The sequence below is a fragment of the Phaseolus vulgaris genome, chromosome 7 (genome assembly GCF_051622355.1).
Source record: "Phaseolus vulgaris cultivar YP4 chromosome 7, ASM5162235v1, whole genome shotgun sequence".
In the NCBI taxonomy this organism is placed as follows: Eukaryota; Viridiplantae; Streptophyta; class Magnoliopsida; order Fabales; family Fabaceae; genus Phaseolus; species Phaseolus vulgaris.
Genome location: NC_143504.1, coordinates 52,905,313 through 52,932,919, shown reverse-complemented (window position 1 = coordinate 52,932,919; position 27,607 = coordinate 52,905,313). Strand labels below are relative to the sequence as shown.

Here is a 27,607-nt window from a genome sequence, read left to right as displayed (position 1 = left end):
AAAATAGAAAAAACACAAAAATTAACAATAACAAAGCAAAACGAAAACAAATCTTTCAAGCATGCATGAAGCGGTTATCACTAGTGCAGAACAGTGTTTTAACGATGGTTAAAAAAATTATATAAAGACGATTCGATAACCATAGCTATTATGGATGTCGTTGCAAATCAACAATTGATAACTATGGTTCCATAATATTTGTTACAAAACCACATTAATAACAGTTCTAGAACTGTCGTTATAAATGTTTTATAAAGACAGCTTTCAGATAGAATCGTTGTTATAAATGTATTCTTTTTACAATAATATTTTATTATTTTATATATACTCTATTCTACATAAAATATCAAATTTTCAGAACAATAATGTAATATGAAAGTGTACATTAATACATATAACATTCTACATTTTTTTTTTATAAATATATGAAAAGAATTTATATCATTCTAATAATTCATCACATGGTTACGACTACAAGAAAATCTGGAACCAAAATCTATAATTTATTCCTATATCTGGAAAAGACTTCTAGATTTTATAAAACATAATGTATTTTTTTAATATATAAAACATAATGTATTTTTTAAATAAATATATTCTAAATTTTAGAATTCAGAATATATTTTTTCAACAAATACATTTCAGATTATATAATCTACAACAAATACATTTCAAATTATATAATCTAGAAGTCTTGTACAAATATGAAAATACCTATCAGATTTTCGAATCCAAAATGTATTTATTAAAATAAATATTTTGAATTCTAAAATCGGAATTCTTTTCAAGATCTAGGAATAGATTTTCGTCCAAAGGGAGTTTCTTTCTACATCCCTATATTTTTCTTCCAACACCCCTTTACTTTTTAAAATACCAAAATTACCCTTTCACAGTTTTATGTGATTCTGAAATAAAATTTTTGTAAGGAAAAAATATTTTCAAAATAGAAGTTTAGTAAGCAAAAAGTGTTTTCGAAATAGAAAATTTGGAAGACAAAAAATATTTCAGAATATCCTTTCTAAAATACATTTTTATTTATTTCCAGATTGATAAATCCATAATTAATAAAATGTGTTCTAAAAAATATGTTTTGGAAATATTTCGGAAAAAGCAATCCGAAAATCATTTTAAAAGGGTAAAACGGTTTTCTTAAAAAATATAATGAAGTGTAGAAATAAATTTATTACGATGCAGGAAGAAACAGTCTTGTGCAAAATGTATTTATAAAAAAAAAAAGCAATCAGAGGTTCAAGTAGTAAAAGAATAATGAAAAACCATTCCAATACCAGTAAAAAACAACATTTTTCACCATATAACTAACACAAACCTTCGATGCAGGATAAACGGCCTGTGAAACGCTCTCAAAGAGTATAAAGAACCACAACAAAGCTTTAACATACGCAAATGGATTAGATCAAGGATTTAGGATTTATTTATTTATTTAGTTAAGGACAAAAACATCTTTTCACATAACCTATAGGAGTCCAAGAAAAATATGGAGGTGTAGTAAGAAACAGCCATATTGTCAAGTTAGTTGGGCTACTCAACATTGGCCCAACCATGGTTCCTCTTGGGCAACAAATACGAAAACAATAGAATTGAACTTGGATTAGATCAAGGTTCTTTAACTGTTAACTCTTTTAGTTATTAACTATTTTTTCTACTTCATTTTAACTTTCACCTAATTTTTGAGTGACTTTTATCAAATATAGTCATATACAGTTGAAAACGGTTTTACACATTTATTAATTATATTTATACGCATTTACTTAAATAGTTTCTAAAAGTATCCTTAAAACTGATATCATAATTTTAAAAATAAACTATGCAAATGTGTATAAGTTCAAATTTGATTAATTTTTAAAATAACTAATCTAAATTACTCTCAAATTTTTATTTATAATGTTTTAGATAGATTTCCGATTTTTATTAGATTAATTCATTTATAAATGAGTAGACAGTCACTTTAATCAATGGACTTATACAAGTCATTCTCACATTAGTTCTTGAACTAAAGAAAATTTTAAAAAAATGTTCATCAAAATATTTTCTTAAAAATGATTATGATTAATATAATGATATTAACATATATTTAGAATCTAAAATAATAGTAAAACTATGTTCAGTAAAATAATTGAAAAAATAGTTAGAAACTGGGAACTGCTGCATATTAAAGTTGCTAAGTTATTTTATTGAATTTTTTTTAAAAAAAATGAATTGAAGAACAAATATTTAATATTTTTTTTGAAGTAACTGACAAACGTACTATAACATAATATATATATATAACTATATGATACTTTTTTTTTATAGATTTATGTTTTACTTTATGGTTAAAAATATATTTTCAAGTGTTTACAATTTAGCTTTTAGTTATTTGTAAACTCTTCTAAAATTTTATTCATATATATATATATATATATATATATCAGTTTTAGCTTCCACAACTATATATTTTTCACATTATCCATTCTATAGATATTTTTGAATAAAATGATTATAAAAAAAATTTAATTATGTTTTTAATCTTTAAAATTTGAGATAATTCTTTTTTTCATTTTCTAAATTTAATTTCTCATCCCTAATAATTGAAATTATGATTTTAGTCTCTAAATACTAAATTTAATGGACTAAGATGATTATTTTAGATTTTAAGATTTAAAATCTTATGTTTAGAGTTTAAAACTATTTAAAATTATTAGGAACTAGAATAATTTTTAAAATTTTAATAATTTAAAAATATTTTTTTTTAAATTTGGCAAAACAAAACTGGAGTTATCCCAACTCTTATTGACTAAATATAGAATTAAACTAAAAAAGACATGTGTATGTTTGAAAATGCTCTATTTTTAATTTATGTTGACTATTATGATATATATAAACTAATATGCTTGAAAATTTGAAGAACCTAATGAAAATAACTATTAAAAAGGGGAAGGGGTAATTGTGGATTTTGAAAAGGATTACTATTTGGTGAATTAGAAATTCTTTTATTACATGATGCATATACTAAGATTCTGCAATAAATGAATAGGATGAGTGAAGCGGTGTTTAGAATAAGCTACTGTTTAGTCTTGGTTAAAAGGAGTCTTACTAAGGAATTCAAATCCACAAAAGGGTTGAGAAAAGATATCCTAAATCTCATTTTTTTTTCCAATATTGGTAGATTGAAATTCAAATCCACAAAAGGAAAAAGGGTTGAGAAGGTTTATCATCGCATGGTAAGACAGGCTGTCAAAAAACATATATACAATAGATTGAAAATAGGAAAAAGAAATACCGAGGGGAATTTGCTACAATTTGTTGATGACACAATATTTGGGTGTGAAGCAAACATTCATAACTTTGGTCTTCGATGAGAAGGGGAGGTCCACCTAAAAATGACTCTCTTATACTAAAGTCATTAAGAGCACAAATATAGTAAAATCTTTAGAGAATGAGAGATAAGAGTATGTGAGATAAGATAGATTGTACTTCCTGGGAAGTGGAATTTATAGGTTTATTAGGTGGTATCCTCTCTGAGTTGATTGTTACGAGTCTATTGGATTGGTCACATAACTACTATTTATTGTTTTATAAATAGTCTTTCATCATTTAAGACTCATTGAATATGTCGTTTTGCTTATGATGGTCATTAATGACAATAAAGACTCAGTTATGGAAGTCATGTAGTCACCCCGAACTCTTGGACGTTCCCGATTTTAAGGTGGGTAGGTACAATATTATATACTGATTGGAACACTCATTTTGTGCTTCCTATTTATATCCTTCTTTTGTCAATAAAAAAAAAACTTATTACGAAAACAACATATGATTTATATGAAAACAATCTAATACATGTTTTAATTATTCAGATATAATATACATAAGTACTTCTTAGAATTATAGGCCTTAAACAAGAGGGGGTGAATTATTTATGGAAGATTTTCGCAAATATTGAAGGTAGATTGAATCAATCAATTAGAAATCAGTTCAGCCAATTAGAAAACTGCTTTTAACTTTGATTATCAATAAAAAAAAAAAACCGGTTGTTTATATTAGCAGTGTTGAAAATCAAAGCAAAAACAGATTTAAAGAGTGTAAGGATAGAGAGATTTAACACAGAATATTTATACTTATTCATTTTTTACCAAAAGCTACATCCAGTCATCAGCACCATGAATTCACTAAGTAATCAAAACCTTGATTATACACAACACACCAAAGTGATGATCTTGAACTCTTCAAGAACACACCCCACCTTTGACAAATACAACACAATTTTCAGAACAATCTCTGAAACTACACAACACCAATTCACACAAAATTACAATCATTAAGAAAGAAATGAATGGAATACACCTAGATACAATCAAAGATTAAAGCACAGTGAATACAACACAATCCTATTCCACACTTCCAAAGATCTTTGAAATCTTGAAAAACTTATTAGAAGAATTTCTCTTAGTTGATTAACAACCTGAAGCGTAAAACAACTTATTTAAACTCCAAACAATTGGTCAAAGCATTTAATTCCATAACCAGAATCAGTTTTAATCATTTAAAACAAATTAAAGCTACTTAACAGAATTCTATTAAGGTTTTTAGAAACTCAATCAATTGAAAACACGAATCAATAAATTGAATTTGTTTGACAGCAAAGTCAAAGAAAGTCAAATTTTTTCAAAAATACTAACAACCGGTAATGTTGATTTCAACAGGTTGATTTTTCACTTCCTTTTAAAAACATATTTTTTCAAAAGAATTGAAATCAAATAACCTTGGATCATCATATAGAGTGAATTAACAAATTCAAATACTTTAGACACACAACCAACAACAATACATTCCACTTAAATTTGGAGACATTAAACCACCTTTTTCAACAACTTATACAATACATTCTTCCTTATAAAAACTCTGATGAATTATGTTGTTTACTAAACTGCACCCAAATAAATTAAGTTAATTAGTTTATTGATTATGTTCTTTATAAATACCTAACAGTAGAATTTAACTCTTTTTTTTCTATAACACTCATCATATAGAAAAGAATTAATGGGCACTTGCTTTGCCACCTGTTATGAAAAATATTTAAGAAGATGTTGATCAATTGTTAGCCACACCTAACTTCGTTGGAAGATATTTGGGAAAAGCAGGAATAATATTACCCACTTCACTTTCTCATTCATGACCACTCAGTTCCCATTCTGTACAACAATCCCTGCTTATACATCTTATTTACAAATATGAAATTATATCAATATTTGAAAAAGTAACCAACAAAGATGCGAATTAAAGGAATTTACGACAACACTAGGATGGACCACCAAAAAGTAAATAAATTGATATGATTAGTGTTTTAGAAGAAAGAGAATTCATATATATAGCCATATTTTGTATTCCATTTAGTTTGCATATGCATGTGTTGTTAAAGACAAATGTGAATTTGAGTATCAAAGTGAATAAAAACCCAATATGTGTTATGTTTGATGATTATAATAGGATTGAGATAAACTACAAAAACAAATAATCACGAAAATATTGAGTGATGACCACCAAAAAATTAAAAACAGATGATGGAGTTGTTAAATTCAATACATATATAATATTATTTAGTGAATGTAAATTTTGTGAGTTGAAACTCAAGTTTGCTACTTTGCTGTGAAAAATGGAATAAGTAAAAGAGCCTATGATTATAACAATAATGATAACAAAGGGGACTTTTATTCTCTGTGATTATTGTAACAGGAGATTATTAGTTTCAGATATTAAGTTTTTCAAAGGTTATTCCTAGGATAGGATCATCAAGTGATGGGAGAGACTTCATGAGATGAATATATTTTTATTTTTAAAATCATCCCATCTTTTGGTTTAGATGGTTAAGGATTAATCTTATGAAGATTAACCTTTTGATTTTATCATTTACCATATGTAAGAAGGTTTTAATTATAATACATATTTGGCTTGTTTATTATTAAAATAAATTTGATTGCCAAATTAATTATTTTAACTGGGTTCATATATATTTTTATTGAGGTTGACATTATTTTCTCTCCTAAAATATCTCTCAATGTTGCTGATGTATTTTAATATAGTTAGACATTCAACTCAGTAAGAATAAATTATGGATAGTAAATATTATTGAATTCATCTTTGCTTACCAAAATTTCAACCTATTTATAGAATTTTGTTGAATTTTTCCTCTAAAATAGTTATTTACCATTTTCATATAGATTTGGGTTATTTTTTGCTATTGGATGATGTCACACATCACCAATGTTGGTGGGGACTGAGAAACGCGTCAGCACCTATGAACACAAGAAAACAGTTATATTAATCGGTCGGCGTTACTCGAACTTCCTATCTTACCCCTCTTCCAACCGTAACCAACCCTCGAGTCAAAACTGACAGCTTATATCTCTAAGGACCTTATGGTCATTTCGGATACGCAACTCCCCAACACTTCAAAGGTCACACGTCAACCTGTAAACACCGTCACGTGTCGGTTAAGCCAAGCCTCAACGCGTGCAAGGCAAACGCGTTGTGGTACTAGAAACTCCACGTGTCCGTAAAGCTAACGAGGGTACAGGCAGCCGCCGGTTCCAGAGTGGAGCCTCTTATATTGTGTTTCAACCCCTTCGTGGCAGAAGCTTTTGATCACCAATCCCAACAGAAACCGCGAGAAAATTCCCCAGAAATCTCAACAGAAGAGAAGAAAATCGGAACAGTTTTTAACATCAATCAAGTATTTTTGGAACATAGCACAACAGTTTTCAGCTTTGTACAACGTTGGATTTGGATCAGTTTTCGCGAGAGAAGTTTAGAGGAGGAAAAAGAGAAAGCATAGAAGAACATGGTGGCTGAAGCAGAGGTTGTGTGTCCACAGAACGTGGGTGTGTTGGATGTGAAGCATTTTCCAAACAAGGGAAGCGATATTCACGAGATCGGAGATGCAGATGCTAATTTGCCTTCGAGTTTTGACCGAGTTCGTGTCACTGAGTTGGTCTCCGCCGAGTTACTCACTTCTCAAGAAGTTAGATTTTGAAAACCCTCTTTTTCATATTTTTTTTTCTTGTGATTTTGTGGGTCTGTTGTTGGATGACATAGATGGTCATAGAACTGATGGGGTTCTTTAATTCTTTCTGTTTGCTTGCTCAATCATGTGAATTCTTTGTTTCTCTTTCTCGGATCAAGGTCCCTCCAAGAAAGGAAATTTTCTTGAAACTTTTGGATCAGGGGTTAAGCGTGTGTGTTGAGCTTAGGTGAAGATAGCTGAATTTTGTTGATTTCGTTTAGGTTATTTACTTCAATGTTTTACTTGTTAAATTTTAGAACGTGTGTTTAGTTTAACGGCTTATTTATGATGATTCCAATTGTGTCCTAGCAACAGTAAGGGAATTTCCCTGTTCATTTGATGTTGAATTTAATGGATGTGTCTGGATGGATTTTGTTGTAGTTGGTACCTAGAAGGGTAACATTGTTGCTCGCCAACATCTGTTGTTGATCAAATCCTCCATGAAGATGTTTGTAATTTTGCAATAGATTTTTGAAATTGTGATTTGATTGTTAGCATGTGCTCTTCTTGTGGTTTGGAGCATCAGTGGTTCACAAAGTTTTACAAATAGTGATTCTTGTTTTGCTGATTTATATTTAATTGTTCTTCTGTAGGATTTTAAGTCTGCAGACAGGATCTCAGATGCTGCTCTTGAATCTACGGTTCTGCAGTTTATACCTTGCCTCCGTTCAGGTAGTTTTGCTGACATTGGGCCACGGAGATACATGGAAGATGAACATATAAGGATAGATGATTTGTCATCTCATATGGGATCACTATACAACTTTCCAAAGCCAAGTGCTTTTTATGGGGTAATCAATTTTTCACCTCTGTCTCTTGAACTTGTTCGTTCTTATTCTAAATTTAACTGAGGTTTGGCAATATCCTAGGTGTTTGATGGCCATGGAGGACCTGAAGCTGCAGCTTATATAAGAAAAAACGTGATAAAATTCTTCTTCGAAGATGTCAGTTTCCCCCAGACTTCTGAAGTCAATAATGTATTTCTGGAAGAGGTAGAGGATTCCCTCAGAAAGGCGTTTCTTTTGGCTGATTCAGCTTTGGCCGATGATTGCAGTGTGAATAGTTCATCAGGCACCACGGCCCTTACTGCTTTGATATTTGGAAGGTAATCCATACTTTACATTCTTTGTTCTTCTTTATTTGTACACTTTTAGCAGCTTACTGGATTATATTTATCTATCTTACTTGTGTTGTGTTTGGATAAATTTTTCTATTAACATTCATAGAAAATAAAAGAAACAAAATAAGTTTTTCCTATTAATTGAAATAAGCTTATTGATAAGCTAAAATAAGCTTTTAAAGATGCTAAATGAAATAAACTATTACAAATTAGTTTGTCTAATTTTAGTTTATAGAAAAAGTTTATTTATTTTTTCTTTCTTATTTCTTCCTCTTTAAAGGTTATGGAAAGTTTATCAGAATAGGTAATACGTGCAGTTTCTTTTATAAAATCCAGTTCTTGGGCATTATTGGGGTGTTCTCTATCATTGCTTCAAGATTTATTGTCCTTTTATTGGGGTGTCCTATTATTTCTTTTTTCTTTCATATTTCGTGAACCTGCTAATGTTTGAGAGGATAGATTTCGCTTTTATTGCAGTCTCTAATGTATGGATATTGTTAGATTGAAAGAAGATGTCTTTCCCTCTCTATATTTCCTTTGCTGATTTCTTGTAAGCTTCTTTCAGGCTTCTAATGGTGGCCAATGCTGGCGACTGCAGAGCAGTTCTCTGTCGCAAAGGAGAGGCCATTGACATGTCTCAAGATCACAGGCCTATTTATCCATCAGAGCGGAGGCGTGTTGAAGAATTGGGTGGCTACATAGATGATGGTTATCTCAATGGGGTTTTATCAGTTACTCGAGCACTAGGGGACTGGGACATGAAGTTACCAAAAGGTGGTCCCTCACCTTTGATTGCAGAGCCTGAGTTCCGGCAAGTTGTTCTAACAGAGGAAGATGAATTCCTCATCATAGGATGCGATGGCATATGGGATGTCATGTCAAGTCAGCATGCAGTTAGCCTTGTTCGCAGAAGCCTGAGGAGGCACGACGACCCTGAAAAGTGTGCCAGGGACCTGGTTATGGAGGCACTACGCCTGAACACATTTGACAATCTCACTGTGATCATTATATGTTTTTCTTCCCTCGACCACATGGAGCCAGAGCCATCCCCTCCTCGCCAACGGAAATTGAGATGCTGTAGCCTCTCTGCAGAGGCTCTTTGTAGCTTGAGGAGCTTGTTGGAAGGCAGTGCTAGCAACTGAATGTGTATACACGGTTCATCAAAGAATGCTGTTGAGTTTATACATACTGTTTTTGGCTGCTTCAGTTTAGACATTGGAAAAAGCAGCCATCATTTTTTTTAACGTGGTCGGTGGATGTACATAAACTGGGCCAGAGGATGGTGGTGTAAATATGTAATGTCGTTACATTATTATTTTGTACTATACCCAATTTTTGTTGACTGCCATATGCATGTCAGATTCTTGTGTGTCAATAAAACTGTTCGTAATGTCTTAGTTTATATTCCACTATTTGTCAGCAATTTTATATGATGAGGTGCAGACTGGGTGAAGCTCATTTTCATTTTCACTTTCATAGAAAAGTACCAATAGACTCGGCATAGGACTCACTGGAGCTTCGGTCCTCCAAAAGGTTTGGCAAATTTTACTTGCTAGGATCTAAATCGGAACATTTCTGAAGCGTTCAAAGCAGCTTTACAAATTTCGGATTGCGGTTTTAAGAAGATACTTTCAGCATTATGTCTGATGTGTTTATTATGCATTAAAAAACTAAGAAAAAATCTAAGCGACTCTTAAGACCATCCTTCAACATAATTTCCACTTACAAATTGGGTAATCATTCATGCAATAAGATCATCCTTCAGTAATTCAATCAATGGACAAAATTGAGATCAATATGAAAATAATCATCTATGCTTATACAAATGTATCCCATCTATAAAATTCGGGACCATAATAAAATCTTAGATGTAACCTTTGGCGAATGTAGCAAATCTTTCCAAACCACGTTGAAGTAAACCTTCAAGAAAAGGTTGCAGTGCCTGCCAATTAAATCATGAAGGGGGGAACGTCAGAAAAAGGTTCAAAGCGGTATAAAAGGTGAGAATATAACTACTATAACCGGGTGAAAATTCAAAACAAGCGAATAAAACTAGTAAAACAGTTTTCCTATCCCCTAACTTGCTCACACTAAATGATAATTAGAGATTTTATCACGGCTTTTTTCAACCTAAGCTATTACGAACTTAATTATTTTCCGGTCAGATTGCTCACCGATGCCACTGGAGCTAAAAGTTGAGGAACCTCATACGAGACTGTAAGCTGTAACGACAAATATGCAGTAGTTAGTGCTTGAGTAAGGGCCGCTAAGGTAGAAAATTCGACAAAAGAACAATAAATAATCACTTTCAAGTTCTCCCAATTTCTTGATAGAAGTCAAATGCGTGGAAAAAAAATGTTAATGGGACCAACATGAAAAATTATTACATAGATACATACATGTAGTGCACCACCTAGTTGTGCACTGGACTAATCGGAATACGCGATTAGTTGGACCATTAGGAACATGCAGCTAGTTTGACAAATACTCCGTGAGAGTTAAAATGTTATAGGCGTGCCCAAAAATTTTAAGCATGGGATCAAAGTATGAAACTCCACAAATACCCATATAGGCAACATTGGTAGATAAAAGTTGTCTTAAGAAAGATTGAATGCTTATAAATATCAATATATAGAGGTAAAAAATGTAAAAATTTGTATGAAGAACCTTACTTCTACTAAACACGATGAAGGACCTTTCGGATAGAATCGTACAGCACCTCTGCCACATGAGAAATCGAACAATTAAAAATCTTAAAAATACTTAATAATGCAATATAGTGTCTTTAGTGTCCATCACATCAAGTTTTGATTGTACATACAGTAGACTATGACAAGCGCTGATGAAACTCATGATTCTAGTGTGAAAGATGAAAAGGATGTGATAATGGATAACAAAGAGCACCCACAATATGAAAGCTCTGTTCTAGAAGGAATAAGTGTGGTGCTCGTTTGAGTTAGTTAACTTGACAATGTGTCTACTACATTATCCGTATTTCAAAACAACACCGTGCTCACATGATTAACAACTTTAATCCTTATTGAGTATCTTTATACGTCACAGCCGTACCAGTACTTATGTATAAATTCAATAAATCAATAAAAAAATAATTAAAATTACTTCAAAATTTCATTCTTGGTGGGAAAATGCACTTGATCAATTATATATATACATACACACAAATAAATAAATTATAGGGATAAGATGAGGCGGGACGTGGTAGGTACTATATTATCTTACCCACTATCTATATTAAAATTTGCAAATAATACCTAATATGGACCCATCCCATTAAGCAAGTACCTTACCTATTTGTGGATACTTTTGAGGATTCACTTTGTCATCCCTATGTGCTGATTGTTAGTGTGTTAGAGGAATGATCCTCGTGATGTGATAGGGTATTTAAAGGGCTGGGGTGCATGAGAGAGGGGGTTCATGAACCTTGGATTTGTCAGGCATCATGTTGGGCAGAAAATTTTTTCTCTAAGGAGATAGGCTTTGGCGAGGCCTGTTCATGGTTCGGTTTAGCTAAGAACACCAAACAAAATTGAAAACAATTCGTCCAGACCAAACTGGAAAAAGGTTCATCCAAACCAACTGAACAGTTTTTAAATGAGAATGGAAAAGTGATATGAACGATCGTGTGTAGAAGCGTCTAGGTCCTCTCGTAAGAGATTTCGAAGAACGATTAGGCTTTGGACAAAGGGAACCTTTAGGGGGCTTCCGATTATACCAAGAACAAGAACAATGATAGAGAATTGAGAAACGGAAACAAAGTGCATATATTATTGATATCTCAAGTAATAGTTCAATACTCTATTTATAGAGTACTAAAGATTACAAATGATAAAGATAAATGCTAGAAAGATAAATGATAAAATCCTAACTAATTAAATCCCAACTAAAGATAAATGATAAATGATAAAAGTACTTAATTAAATCCTAACTAATTAAATCCCAACTAAAGATTTAAATCCTAACTAATTAAATCCCAACTAAAGATAAATGATAAATAATAGAAACTACTAATTAAATCCTAAAACTTTAGAATATAACAATGCCCTCCCCATAACAACATTCTTGCCCTCAAGAATGGAACAATGGGTACTTCTTCTTCAAATCAAAGTAGAACTCCCAAGTTGCATCCTCAGGAAGTTGGTGCTTCCATTTCACTAAAACCTTTGTGACTGCCCTTCCTCTTCGCTTAACTGTCATGCGGTCAATGATAGCTTCAGGCTCTTTCAGTTGTAGTGGGTCTTCAGATTGATAAGGCAGCGTAGTGGAAACCACCATGTCTCCCACATGTTTCCTTAGTTGTGATACATGGAAGACATTGTGAATCTTAGAATGCACTGGAAGTTCTAGCATATAAGCTACCTCCCCCACCTTATCCAAAACCTTGTAGGGCCCAAAATACTTTGGGCTCAACTTAGCATTTGGTTTGAAGCTTACGGATACCTGCCTGTAAGCTTGCAACTTAACGTAAACTAAGTCACCAATCTCAAAACCCCTCTCGGATCTGTGTCTATCTGCTAGTTGCTTCATTCTCTCTTGTGCTCGTTTTAAATGAAATTTTATCACTTTCAACATTTGTTCTCTCTTGAGAAGGCTTCTATCTACCAATTCAATGCTGGATTCTCCTGGTAAGTATGGTAAATGGATAGGAGGTGGTTGACCATACACAATTTCATAAGGGGTGGCTTTGATGGCTGTATGGAATGTGGTATTATACCACCATTCTGCAAGAGGAAGCCATTGCACCCATTTGTGTGGTGAGTCAACACACATACATCTCAAATAAGTTTCTAAGCATCTATTCACCACCTCCGTCTGGCCATCTGTTTGGGGATGATAACTTGTGGACAGTTGAACTTGCACTCCTTGTACTGCCATAAATTCTTTCCAAAATTGGCTCACAAAAATCGGATCTCTATCACTGGTAATGGTTTCTGGACATCCATGTAACTTGAACACGTTGTCCAAAAATGCTTGAGCAAAACTTCTCGCCGTATAGGGATGAGTTAGGGCCATAAAATGGGCAGCTTTGCTCAACCTGTCTACTACCACAAAAATGACTTGTTTACCTTCTGAATGTGGTAACCCTTCAATGAAATCCATGGTGATGTGCTGCCAAATGGTCTGCGGAATGGGTAGAGGTTGTAGAAGGCCTGGAGTAGCAGCGGTGTCATATTTATTTTGCTGACACACAGAACACCGTTGGATAAAATGTTTGATATCTTTATTTAAGCCTTTCCAATAAACCACTGCCTTGACCCTTTTCACTATTGCATTCATACCCGAATGACCGCCCTCCGCTGAGGCATGTAGCCACTGCAAAATCTTCTTTCTCAATAACCCATCTATCCCTACAACCAGCCTGCCTTTTCTTCTAAGTTCATTGTTTTCCCATGTATAATGTTTATGGGAACTTGTATTCGCCTTTAACTTTGTTATGAGTTTCTGTAAGTGAATATCTGTAATCCATGATTGTTGTATATCCTGTAGTAACTCAGACTGTAGTTGTAAGGTAATTAAACCTTTGCATTCCACTATGTCCCTTCTAGATAATGCATCAGCGACAACATTTTCTTTTCATTGGCGATATTCTATGGTGAAATCAAATTCCATCAGCTTGACTAGCCATTTTTGTTGAAACTCGGTGGACCATCTTTGATCTAAGATGTATTTAAGGCTGTAATGATCCGTCTTGATAGTAAAATGACGATTCAACAGGTAATGTCGCCATTTTTGCACAGCAAAGACTACTCCCACCAATTCCTTTTCGTATGTTGAATAAGCTTGTTGTTGAAGATTAAAAATTCTACTAATAAAAGCTATGGGATGGTGGTCTTGCATCAAAACTGCTCCCACGCCTTGCCCAGAAGCATCTACCTCCACAACAAAGACTTTTGTGAAATCAGGTAGTGCTAAAACGGGAGTACTGCTCATCATCTTCTTAAGGTCGTGAAAAGCTTGTTCAGCCCTCTCACACCAAAGGAAATTGTCCTTCTTAAGCATATCAGTTAAGGGTTTAGCAATGATGCCATAGCCGCGGACAAATCTTCTATAATACCCAGCTAAGCCCAAAAACCCTCGTAATTGCTTTAGGGTTCGCGGTAGAGGCCAGCTTACCATAGCAGCAACTTTGTTGGAGTCCGTGGAAACGCCATGTGCATTAATAATATGGCCTAAGTACTCCACTTCGGAAACAGCAAAATAGCATTTAGATCTCTTGGCAAAAAGAGAATGGATACGGAGAGTCTGCAATACTTCTTTGAGATGTTGTATGTGCTCCGTTATGTTTTTGCTGTAGACTAGAATATCATAAAAAAACACCAACAAAAATTTCCTTAAAAACCTCTGAAAAATGGAGTTCATTAATCCTTGGAATGTAGTCGGAGCGTTGGTGAGTCCAAATGGCATCACCAGGTACTCATAATGTCCCGAGTGTGTTCGAAAAGCTGTCTTCCACACATCGTCGGGATTCATTCGAACTTGATTATAGCCTGCACGTAAATCAATTTTCGAAAAAGCAGTAGATCCTGCTAATTCATCCAGTAGATCATCAACTAAAGGAATAGGAAATTTGTTCTTGACTGTGCCCTTATTCAGATCCCTATAATCAACACAAAGTCTCCATGAACCATCTTTTTTGCTTACAAGAACCACGGGGCTGGCGTAAGGGCTGCAGCTTTCCTGTATAATTCCGGATTGCAAATATTCATGTATAAGTTGGTCAATAATATCTTTTTGAGTTGTGGCATACCTGTAAGGCCGTTTGTTGACTGGATTAACTCCCTGAATCAATGGAATATGATGATCATGGCCTGGTCGAAAGGGTGGTAATTGTTGTGGTTCTTGAAAGATATCTGCAAATTCTTGTAAGAGATTCGCGATCTCAGTTGGAATCTCCTGTTCTGCAGCATGTGTAGTCAAGGACTGCAACAACATGTCCTCCCCTGCACCCACGTGTATCATAGACAAATGTACACCGTCAATAAAAGCTTTGCTCAACTGTTGCTTGTGTGCAGGTTTAAGCTTGGGGGCCATAGAGCCACGTAGAACATGTCGCCTTCCTTGTACCTTGAATTCCATAGTGAGTTTGTCGAAATTCCATAAAATATCGCCCAATGTTATGAGCCACTCAATTCCCAACACTAAATCGCAACACCCCAAAGGAAGGAGTAGCATATCAGCAGTAAAAGTTGTGTTGAATTGTCCAACTAAAATTTTTGACCACGGAAGATATCTTGATCTTTGACCCATCTGCTACCACGACATTCAAAGGGGCAATTGTCTCAATTACGCACCCATATTTTTGAGCCATTTGGGTATCTAAGAAATTATGAGTGCTGCCACTATCAATGAGAATATGTAAAGGTCGTTTTTGATGATATCCAGTGATTCTCATAGTCCTGAACCCAACCACTCCTGTTAATGCGTTGACTGAGATTTGTGGTTCCTTCCATTGCAATAAGTCAGTATCGTCACTGGGAGGACTATCCTGTGCGTCATCTTCTTCCTCCATCTCCATGACGTGAAGCTGTAATTTCTTGTGTACTCTACTGTGCTCCATTGAGTGGGGTTCATCACAAAAATAACAAAGGCCTTGGGCTCTGCGTTCTGCTATGAATTCTGGCGTTAGGTGGCGTGTGGGTTTAGGTTTGGGAACCGCAGTGATTGGAGATGACGATGATAGAGGCACTGGAGCTGGACCTAAGACTCCCCTGTGGAATTTGGTCGTCGACTTGCTAGAATTGGCTGCTTCATACGTCCTGGCCAAAGTAAATGCATGTTGTAGAGATGTAGGTTGGAACATGCGTACCATCATCTGGATGTCTTGCTTTAAGCCACCAAGGAAGCAACTGAGAACATGATCATTAGCTAACTTTAATCTTGTAATGATGGAATCAAACTCTTCATGATAGGCATCAACGGACGTCTTTTGTCGCAGAGGCATTAGCGCAACCATGGGATCATCGCCAATTGCACCAAACCGATCTTTTAGACTTTTGGTGAATCCCGACCATGAAGGTGCAGCCATATCTAAATCAGAGTTCTGAAGTGCGGTATGCCATTGCAAGGCCTTTCCTTCTAGATGCACAAGTGCCAGCTGTACCTTGAATTCCTCTGAGTCTTGTCAATGAGAAAATAATTTTCGCATTGATAAATCCACTGATTAACATTTTCGCCATTGAATCGGGGAAAGTCGATGCGTGCCAACCGCGTGCCACAAACATAAGAAGACCCCGTTCGAGGTCCGCGCGACATTGTCTCAGGTGAGGGCCGAGGGGAGCGTTCACCTTGAGATTGAGTAAGTAAATCCTGGATGGTGTCTTTCATAGAAAGAGTCAAAGTTTCCTTCAACGTAGTCGCGAGTTCCATAAACCGATTATCCATCCTTTGGGAGAGTCGATCTTCCATCTCCCTAGTAGCTTGAGCGGAGCGTGTTGATTCTGCCATTGAAGTACTGGAAGGTCCTAGCTGATACCAATTGATATGAACGATCGTGTGTAGAAGCGTCTAGGTCCTCTCGTAAGAGATTTCGAAGAACGATTAGGCTTTGGACAAAGGGAACCTTTAGGGGGCTTCCGATTATACCAAGAACAAGAACAATGATAGAGAATTGAGAAACGGAAACAAAGTGCATATATTATTGATATCTCAAATAATAGTTCAATACTCTATTTATAGGGTACTAAAGATTACAAATGATAAAGATAAATGCTAGAAAGATAAATGATAAAATCCTAACTAATTAAATCCCAACTAAAGATAAATGATAAATGATAAAAGTACTTAATTAAATCCTAACTAATTAAATCCCAACTAAAGATTTAAATCCTAACTAATTAAATCCCAACTAAAGATAAATGATAAATAATAGAAACTACTAATTAAATCCTAAAACTTTAGAATATAACAAAAAGGCTCATTCAAAGAAAACCAAACTGAATTTCCTGGAATCGAATCGAAGAAACAATTTGTCCGAACCAATTCAAACTATTTCCCTTTTAACTTACGTTTTGGTTTGGTTCATGGTTCAGATTTTCATTAATACTTTTTGAACAACCGTAGCTCTGGTATAAGCTGTTTCTATGAAAGCTTTCTTGAAAATGAATAAAATCAGACTAACCCGAATTCTCTAAGTTGCAGACCTGGTTTTATGACGAGTCTCAACAAAATAACGAAATAAAGCCTCCTAAAATATTCAAATCCTGCTAACCAGTGTCTTAAGAGCATTGAATAAGAAAATAAAAAGGAGAAAGTTTTTATTGGAAATCATACAGGAACGCATTTAAAAATCATGAAAATTAAAAATTAAAAATTAGGGCGATAGTTAGCATTTCCCTAAACATTTCAAAATATAAATATATATTCTTTAATGATATATTATATTACATATAAAATATTTCTCTACTTGTATATCTCCACACAAATACAAAATAAAGTGAAGAGGGGTTTAATTATTTGTGAAAATTAAAATTGTTATTAGAAATTCTTCTTTTCTCACATCAAAGTTGTGTAACAAAAATATGGAGTCTTCAACTCACCCCCATCCCCCTATATCAATGCTAATCATGATTTATGCAGCAAATGTATTTTAGCTACAGTTAGATAGTGTGAACAAGATACAACTAGGTATTCTTTAATCATGCCAGAAGCATTCCATTCACATTCTTAGAGTTCACTACAAGTGCGAAGGCATAGATTTATCTAATATCTTAATGTATAAACACACCACAGATAAAGGTAAGGAGAAAAACGCTAACCTAATTACTAAAGATCGTCACTGCTTTAAAGGTGGAAGGGTCTTTTTACTCCATGAAATTACATGACAATATGCACTATACACAGCACAGAAGCATACCAGTTTCAGGTCAGGCTCTAAGAAATGAAACCATAAAATGTTTATATCATAGGCACAAAAGTTGGATAGTGATATTCCTTACTAGCAAAATATTACTATAAAAAACAGCTAAGGACTAAGGTGTTTAATTTATAGGATATATATTGGAATAAACTACTTTTATATTACATTCATGGCTGAATTTAATACACATACAACATTTAAGATGAGGCATACATAAGAATCTTTCTCTTTATAACTTTGGGACACTAGTGAGAGCAAGGATTTATCCTCCCTTCTTTTTTTGGGATTCATATACAAGAAAAAGGGCATAAAATCTACGTCATAAAGTAAATTCTGCCAATTAAGCATAAGCTGAGTGAATATTATTGAATACTATGCATGGGAAACAAAGCAAAGCAAGAAAGATGAAGCAAGATAATAATATGCATGTATCACACATTCCCATCTAAATTTACTCTAGATTCCTCTGCCTTCCTCAAATATGTACATACATACAAAAATTAATAGAACAAATAAAATTCTGTTAATTTCTATATTACTTCAGCATATCATCATCAAACATTCCAAGTTCATCTCTGGTAGCTGATCTAAATATAATGTATTACCACCATTGCTAGGAAAAACTACAATAAAGCTTGGACAGTTCAATATGATATAAAGGATAGTCGGTCAACAAAGATAGTGTATCTGAACTTTTCTTTGTTGTTGTCATACATCTCAAATATCTCCACACAATGTTGAACTACCAAAATTTAATTAATCACATGACATTCACTTAGCAAAATATTCTTGTAAGTTACCTGTTTGGAAGACCTTCCATAGATCGCCAGTGGATTTTCTGATTTGGAATGGGCTGCAAGAAGATGATATAACGTGAATAACAGATACCAATTGCAATTTGTAACTAAAACAGAACTTTATTGGGAAAAAAGAAGTATAGTATTAGGTTGGGGATCTTTTCCTGCATATTACGAGCAAGCCAAGAGAATTCAATATCACGACCAAAGGCCTTATATTTCAAGGTCCACCGTGATAGGTCAGGTTTGTCTGGCAGTATCTGCGGAACAAATACAACATTTGCATGAAATCAAAACGATTATTTTTTTCAGTTCATGATTATTGAACGAAAATTACAGGGCTTCAGTATTCGTAGGCACCATTTGGATCCAAATATAAAAACACCTAGACTCTGATTGTAATGTCAGGACATCCTTCCTTGGCAACAAGGCAGGGAATCAAAGATTTCAAACACACCAGCAACTTGTTTGACTAAGCAAGGAAAAAAAGTAAAAATACCAAATCTACTGTGTTACACCTATCAGACAGCCATTGTTGATTATTTATGACGACCCTTTATAACTTATTAGGTTCCATAATATCCTAAGATTTTCTGTGATGCTAAGAAAAACAGGAGTACAAGATATAAGTCACACATAAACAATTACGGGAATTTATTTCCCACACCCCTTACAAGGCCCTATCTCAGTAATTCAGAAAAATGATCCGTGAAATAGAAGGTGGGAAGCAAAGCAAGCAGACCTTAACAGAGGAAATAAAGGGCATCCATTTTGGGATGGCTTCGCGATCGGAATAACAAGCATATGCTACAGAGATGGGCACATCAATCTGCATCTTAACCCTGAAATTGGAAATACTCTTTTCTAGTTATCAACCCCAAGCCTTGTAATTAAGGCAGTATTACGAGTGGAAGAGGGTTTCTAAAGTACTCACTCAATCACACCTCACTAGGCAAATGTAAAACTGTGTGAAACGAATGATATAAATGTAAAATTCTCACGAAACGGTTTCATAGTAGCTGCTGAGTTATGAATACAGGAAGCTTAATCGTTAACATTAAGTAAAACACGAAAGAGTGAGAAAAGAAGAAGATACGTGCAATCCTGCCACTCCATGACAGGGGAAAAGCGCTTGAAGCCACGGAAGGTTGAGATTCGCTTGGAAGAAGCAGTGTGAGTGAGCCTGAAGAAGAGGAGATTGGAGGAGAGTGGAGTAGTGGGGAGCCTTGTGGAGGTGAAATTGGCGGCAAATGTGGCTCTACAAAAAGACGACATGGGAGTCAAAGGTGGTATGGAGCCTACCACAGCTGCAGACATGGTCAAAATTTTCAGAATTCAGAGACACACTTCTCTTGCTCCTCTCTCTCTCTCTCTCTCTCTTCCCTCCGTGACAATCGTGAGGATGTGTCATACAATAATCAGCATCGCACGTTTATGCGATGCCCAGATGTTGCTGTGACGCTGATGGATCCCACTTTATTTTATTTTCTCCATGAATACTTAAATGCAAATATGGGCTTTCCAATCTTTCACATGCTACTTCTTCCTGCACCCCATAAATTTTATAACTCCAAAAATATCCTTTTGTGAAAAAGTTATAATGTTTGAAGGTTTGGTGATTCTTTGGATTACACGGTTCATAATTAATTAAAATATTTGTGTACTTTCTAGATTAGATTAGGCAATCTACAACTTGTGTCTGTATATTCAATAAAACGTTATGTATTAGTGAATCGGAATGTAAATTTTTATTTTAGATTAGGTAATTTGAAAATCAATTTATGATCTGTGAGTCAGTAGAATTGAAAAAACACATTTCATATTACATAATTAAAAGTTTTTTCCGAATCTAGAACATACTTTTATGAAAAATACATATAAATTACATAATTATAAGATATTTTCAAATTTTGAAAAAGTTTAGAAGAACACACTTTTTTAAAAATATACATTTCGGAATACATAATCTAAAAACGATTCATATTCATGGATGTAAAAAAGATTTTTAAATTATGTAATTTAAAATATATTTTTAAAAAAACGATACAATGTTCAAATAACTGACAAACCATTAAAAAATAGTAAAATACAAATGAAAAATCAATATTTTTTTATCAAAGACAAATTCTCCTTCCACCTCCGTATCTTCTCCCTATACCTCAATACTTTTTTAAATTCAATAATATCATTCTAAATGTGGTGGAGAATTATTGTCTTTTTTCATTATAGGTGGTTGTTTGTGGTTTTAATCAACTCATCTACCCTTCAAACACCTTAACTTTCGGATAATAAATAAATAAATTAGAGATTTTAGTAATGGAGACAAAATGGAAGATATTTTAATTTAAGATGAAAGGAGAGGAGAAATTCTAATTGAATGAAGTGTTTGGTTTATAAGAAAAAAAAAAGGAAGTGTTACAAAATTATTAATTTCTGTATTTTTATGATTTTAAAATTTGAAATAAAATTTAAAATATTGTAATTATTACACTTAAAATGTTTTAGTCTCTTTTTACTTCAAATATTTTCAGTATTCGAGGAGAGAAAAATTAATGTATACTCCAATGTTTCTAAATTTAAAACCCTAGATCACAACTAATTGACTGTTATTAATAGATTAGTTAACGGTTTTTTTGACCATGGGTATATTTTTTTATTTTTACCAAAATAGGATGCATTTAAAAAAAAATTACAAATTTAGGCAAGTCTTGCCTAATTGGGACGACTTCATATGCAGAAGTCGTACCAATTAGGCACGACTTCTACCATGTCATACTAAAGTCGTGTCAAGTTGGCACGACTTATGCTTCATACTGAAGCCGTGCCAATTTGGCACGACTTCTGCCCTATCATACAAAAGTTGTGTCAATTTGGCACGACTTCTGCCACGTCATATTTTTTTTTTAATATATTGGGTAGTAAGTTATGTAATGTTAAAAATTAATTTAATACATAATTTTCTAAGAGTGTTAATTTTAAGGAACAAAAAATAGGTTTACGAAAAATGTATTATTTGATTTGTGATAAAAATAATTATTAGTTCAGACAAAAAAAATCATAATTTATGATTTGTTTATAATTTTGTTATTTGTGATTTGCTACATTAGTCAAATTATTTATATTATTTGACTTATTTAAAATATATATAATTATTTACAATTAATTAATTATTTGAAAATAATTACAATAATTATAGAAGCATTTTTTTATGGCATCCAGACGTCATCTACCTTGTGATATGTCTCTATTGCGCCTTTAAAATAAGCATGTTACTAAATTCATTTGGGAGGGTAACGAACGATTATCCAATTTTTTGTTCCTTAAACCTAACACTCTTAGAAAATTATGTATCAAATTAATTTTTAACATTACATAACTTACTACCCAATATATAAACAATAAAATTTAAAAAAAATTAAAAAATTATGACGTGGCAGAAGTCGTGTCAAGTTGACACGACTTCAATATGACGGGACAGAAGTCGTGCCAAGTTGGCACGACTTCAATATGACATGGCAGAAGTCGTGCCAAGTTGGCACGACTTTAGTATGACATGACAGAAGTCGTGCCTAATTGGTACGACTTCTGCGTATGAAGTCGTCCCAATTAGGCACGACTTGCCTAAATTTGTAATTTATTTTAAACGGATCCCATTTTGGTAAAAAAAAAAAAACTCCATCATAATAAAAAAACCTTAGTTAACTCAGGTATTAGTATTATATTTGCTTGTATTTTTTTTTTCAAAATTATCCTTAAACAAATAACTTATGGAAAAAAATACGGTTGATAACATTTACTGATACAAGTATTATTTTCTCTTCACTAATTAATTATTTAACATAATTATGAAAATATTGTAATTATGACCAATACTATTAATTAAATTAATCAGTTTTTTAGTAATTATATTTTAATTATAAAAATAATATATTTAGAGAGAAAATATGTTATCAATTCTACATATATATTTACATTATTGTTCTAATTAATTATAAGTAGAAAATAATATTACGCTCAGACAACTAGTTAACCATCTGTTTTAAGCATAATGTAATGATTAAAAAAAATTAACCTCTATAATTGGAAGCTTGGCATTACCTGGCTCTCATTTTGTTGCAAATGAAGGTATCAAAGATAGAAAAGTTCTCCGCCGGCTCTGTGGCTGTTGCAAGCGAATAGTCATACTTCTCCATCCAATCCAAAACACTTAACAAAATATATTAAGTCAGAGGACAACAGCGTTAACACAACCCCGCCACAATAAGAAGATTTCAAAGTCTAATTGCTTGAAGCACCATCTAACAGTGCAGGCCGAAGACACGGTTTGGTTAAAAAGGTAAGACCCACTCTCAGCTTCACAACATTATTTCTCAACCTATAAATACAGTTCCTTCTTCCCTCTTCTCTCACACTGCAATCATATATATTACATACAAAAAATGGCTGGATTTGTACACGTGCATGCAATGCTCTCAAGCTTCCTTCTAATTCTCTCCATTTTCCCATTGGCCTCCGCATCTTTGAAGGCGGATTTCTACAAAACCACGTGTCCTTCGGCGGAATCAATAGTGAGAAGTGCTGTGGAGAAAGCCGTTTCTCTCAACCCAGGCATAGCCGCTGGTTTGATCAGAATGCATTTTCATGATTGTTTTGTGAGGGTAAGCACTTCATCTTCTTCATCACTATCTATCTATCTATCTATCTATCTATCTAGTTAATTGGTGAAGTCACATATCTAAATATCTAAGATGAGTTGTTGTAACATAACATGCAGGGCTGCGATGGTTCTGTGCTGTTAGAATCCACACCGGGGAACCCATCGGAGAGAGACCACCCTGCCAACAACCCAAGTCTACGAGGCTTCCAAGTCATCGACGAAGCCAAGGCCCAAATAGAGGCAGAGTGTCCTCACACTGTCTCCTGTGCAGACATTCTTGCTTTTGCTGCTCGAGACAGTGCCAACAAAGTTGGAGGCATAAACTACGCAGTGCCAGCTGGACGCAGAGATGGTCGTGTCTCTATCAGAGACGAAGCGTCACAACTTCCCCTTCCAACCTCCAACGCAGACCAACTCATTGCTAACTTCCGACGAAAAGGCTTGTCTGCAGATGAAATGGTGACACTGTCTGGAGCCCATTCCATTGGCGTCTCACACTGTTCCTCCTTCTCCGACCGCTTGTACTCTTTCAATGCGACCTTTCCTCAAGATCCTTCTATGGATTCCAAATATGCTACGTCCTTGAAATCCAAGTGTCCAGCAGGGAGCGATAACACAGTGCCTCTGGATGCATCCACTCCTAACCGTTTGGATAACAAATACTACACAGAGCTGAAGAAGCACCGTGGTTTGCTCACCTCAGATCAGACGTTGCTCGGCAGCCCCTCAACCAGGCCAATGCTACTCACCAATGCTAAACATTCTTCAGTCTGGGCACGCAAGTTTGCTAAGGCAATGGTCCATATGGGTTCCATTGACGTCCTCACCGGTTCACAGGGCGAGATCAGGACCCGTTGTGCCCTCGTTAATTGACTCTCCACATCCTTAAATTCCTTCTTCCTTCACTCAATTGTTCATACCTCCAAATATCTATTTCTTCTTTCTTTCCATTCTTTCAATTCTTTTCCTTTGGTTACCTTTCTTTCTAATCTTCCCCAATTAAATTCAATTATTTGTAACCCAACTAATTCAAAGTAATATTCTTATCTGTTTTTGCCCTTAATCCTAATATTCTTATCTTGTCTTTATTATAAAATTTTGTATAATAAACATGAAAACGATATTTTTTATTTATTTCTCTTATAACACTACAACTACAAGAATACACAACATTAAAATCGATCTGTACATGTAAACCACACAAATAAATTTGAGTAATTCTGGTTGTATTAACATTAAGCTTGGAAGGCTAAGTGGTTTCTACCATTTTTTATTTTCGCTTCGGATTTGCTTGAACAACATCATCAACATCATGTATGATCACAAGTGGTTATTTACAAAATGAAGTTCCCACATCTATGCATGGCCAGCATAGAACTTAGATTTATTTATGGATTTTAATTTGAACTTTTATTTGGATTAGAAATTATGAATTGCATTTATATTGAAAGACTGAATATCATAAATAAGTGATTGGATGATATTTGAAAATGCATAATCAAGTGATTATGTGATTCTAAACAGAAGCAACAACTATTATTTTTACTCCTACTATTTGTGGGCTTAGCGAGGGCTAAACCCCCTTCAAGCCTTTTCGTGTTTAATCAAGATAGGGTTTGACCCTCACTATTTGCTTCTATGTTAAGGTTAGTTAAGACTTGTTCCTATCTAGATTAAAGTGAGCTAGGGTTTGACACTCGCTAGGTTAGAGTGAGTTAGGGTTTGACCCTTACTAGGTTGGTGTGCTAGGGCTTAACCCACTCTATGTTGTAGTGAGTAACGCTTCCCCTCTCTAAGTGAGGATAGAAACTTCTAGTTGTCTTTAGCCATAGTTGGGTCTCTCTAGGTTAGAGTGAACATCTAGTTTAGATTTAAAGATTCTCCATCTCCTTTAGCTAGGTTTTGGCCCTCTCACCTTTAGCTGCCAATAAGCGAGGGTCTAGCCTACACTATTAGCTTCCACCTAGAGAGGGCATAGCCTACACTGATAGCTACAACCAACAAAAATAATTAGCTTCCAACCAAGAAGCATCCATTGTGCATTGGACATGCTCATGATAATTATTATGTAGTTTGTGTGTTTTTTTAGTTTTTCGTTTGTATTTGACCCATGCTATATAACGTTTTTCTTGTAGTGTAAATTTCAAATAAAAAATATGGTGATATATTTATAGTAAAATGAGTTTAATTTTTTATACTATTAATCAATATATAGTATTAAATAGTTTAAAATTATTATAAAGTAATTATTATATATTTATATTCCGATTAAATATTTTGATTATTATATTTTATCTTTGTAGTTTTTCTTTCACCTAAGATAACAGAAGTGGACGTTGGAAAGATGATGAATACAAAAGATATAAAAACACGATAAATATGGGCACATGACAATAAATGTAACTTTAATGCATTGAATTTATTTTGAAGAAAATACATTCCTTACTCAATTTTATTATTGTTTGAAACAACAAAATCATGGTTTGTTTACGAGGGTTCAAAACAAAAAAGGCATATTACAAGCATATTGTTATAGTTAAAATAAGTATAAGTTTAATGTTTAGGAGATGATTACTCCCCAACTTGATCGATAATCAATGTCATACATAGTTAAATGAAATGGTTGTGTAATTGTGAGAGTAGTTTCAAGCTCTTCAACCGTTTTGTTTTCACATTATCATCATTTTTTTTCTTGTTCTTTACAATTAGTAACATTTGTTGACCCATTACAAAACATTTACAAAGTAAGAAAGTTCAATTTCATCCTATTCAAAATGAAGATTATTGATTTACTTATAAGAATCAACTTGCATACTACCTTAACATGTTTTATAAAAAAATCACAAAGATCAATTATTAATCATATCCACAATAAAATGGATTCCAACAATAAGTAAAAAAAAATCTTATTATCAAAACAAATGTTATAATAGAAAAAATCATCATGGGATAATGATTTTTTTTTTTCAAAATTTATAATATTTATTTTCTTACTTTATTGGAATTCTTTTACTTGTTAAGAGTTCTTCTATAGTATTATAAATATTAACAACATAGTAAAATAATATTTTAAAAAATTATTAAGCACTTATTTTCTTAAAACCATAATAAATAAACATAAAATTTAAAAAAAACACTACTTCCATAAGTTATTAAAAATTATGTGTTGGTTTAACCAAAATAAAAATAAAAATTACATATATAAAAGTTATGTTTTCAGGCATAGCTTCAATATCTTTTATTTACAACACGACCATCAATAATAGAATTAAAAAAATAGAAATAATATTTTTCATACACGATTTTAATTTTAAAAAATAAAAAAATAAAAAAGTATACTTGTATGTATGGCTTAAAAAATAAAATCAAAATCAAGAAATCAAAATGGAGTAGTATAAACACATAATAGAAAAAAAAAATGGAAAGTCATCTCAAACATAACTTCTTCATAAATGAAAAAGAAGTTCAACACTTGCTTGTGAAACACAATTTCTTCAATATGACATCTTACTTTACGAGTATAACTTACTTTTTCACGTAATAAATTTTAAATTTGTCCATTATGATAATAATTTATGTATAGTAAAGTTGTCCCTTTTTTTCCTTTTATTTTATGGATATTTTTTAACTTAATTATTTTATTGATGGTATTATTTTCTTTGGTCATTCTAAAATGATTTATCCACCCATATCACACTTTTTTATTTTACTTTTATCTCATAAAAAAATGTCATTTTTTTAATACAAACTTTTTATTAATGATATTTTTTTCTTTCGCTACACCAATTAATTGAAACTTCATATTTATATGGATGAGAAGGACTACTGGCAATGGGTAGAGATTCTATGGTTAAGGATATTTTAAGTGTACGTGTAGTTGAAGGCGATCCTTTCCCATAATCCATCCACTCAGATATGAAAAATAAAAATAGTTACTTTAAAAATAACCCAATATTCAGATTTAGATTCAACGATAACTAGCTAGACAAACACATGGTTGTTCTTGAGTAAACTTGTATCTTTAAAAATCAATTTAAGTATTTATTCAAAAATTTGAAAGACAAGGTTTAGAGTGAGTTTTTTTGTCAGAAGATTAATAAGT

At 33.3% G+C, this 27,607-nt stretch overlaps 3 protein-coding genes across 4 annotated transcripts; 2 read left to right on the top strand and 1 right to left on the bottom strand.

Annotated features, from left to right (window-relative positions):
* The first annotated feature begins 6,497 nt into the window (after positions 1–6,497).
* On the top strand, positions 6,498–9,579 carry LOC137830176 (putative protein phosphatase 2C 49). The gene is made up of 4 exons (XM_068637352.2): positions 6,498–7,015; positions 7,651–7,848; positions 7,927–8,162; positions 8,743–9,579. The coding sequence occupies exons 1-4, from the start codon at positions 6,836–6,838 to the stop codon at positions 9,317–9,319; spliced, it is 1,191 nt and encodes a 396-aa protein (XP_068493453.1). The 5' UTR covers positions 6,498–6,835; the 3' UTR covers positions 9,320–9,579.
* Positions 9,580–9,882: 303 nt separating this feature from the next.
* LOC137830178 (uncharacterized) lies at positions 9,883–20,321 on the bottom strand. Of its 2 annotated transcripts, XR_011084163.2 has the most exons (8): positions 19,945–20,321; positions 19,591–19,690; positions 19,018–19,108; positions 18,852–18,909; positions 17,951–18,025; positions 10,850–10,898; positions 10,352–10,399; positions 9,883–10,119 (listed from the first exon to the last, which is right to left on the bottom strand). XR_011084163.2 is itself a non-coding variant. In XM_068637354.2 (7 exons), exons 1-7 carry the CDS (start codon positions 20,163–20,165, stop codon positions 10,042–10,044), a joined length of 645 nt encoding a protein of 214 aa, XP_068493455.1. In that variant the 5' UTR covers positions 20,166–20,321; the 3' UTR covers positions 9,883–10,041. The 2 variants fall into 2 exon arrangements, 1 of the variants encoding a protein (XP_068493455.1); XM_068637354.2 differs by lacking the exon at positions 17,951–18,025.
* Positions 20,322–23,262: 2,941 nt separating this feature from the next.
* On the top strand, positions 23,263–24,562 carry LOC137830177 (peroxidase 5). Its single transcript, XM_068637353.2, has 2 exons — positions 23,263–23,506; positions 23,623–24,562. Exons 1-2 carry the CDS (start codon positions 23,288–23,290, stop codon positions 24,376–24,378), a joined length of 975 nt encoding a protein of 324 aa, XP_068493454.1. The 5' UTR covers positions 23,263–23,287; the 3' UTR covers positions 24,379–24,562.
* Positions 24,563–27,607: the final 3,045 nt, after the last annotated feature.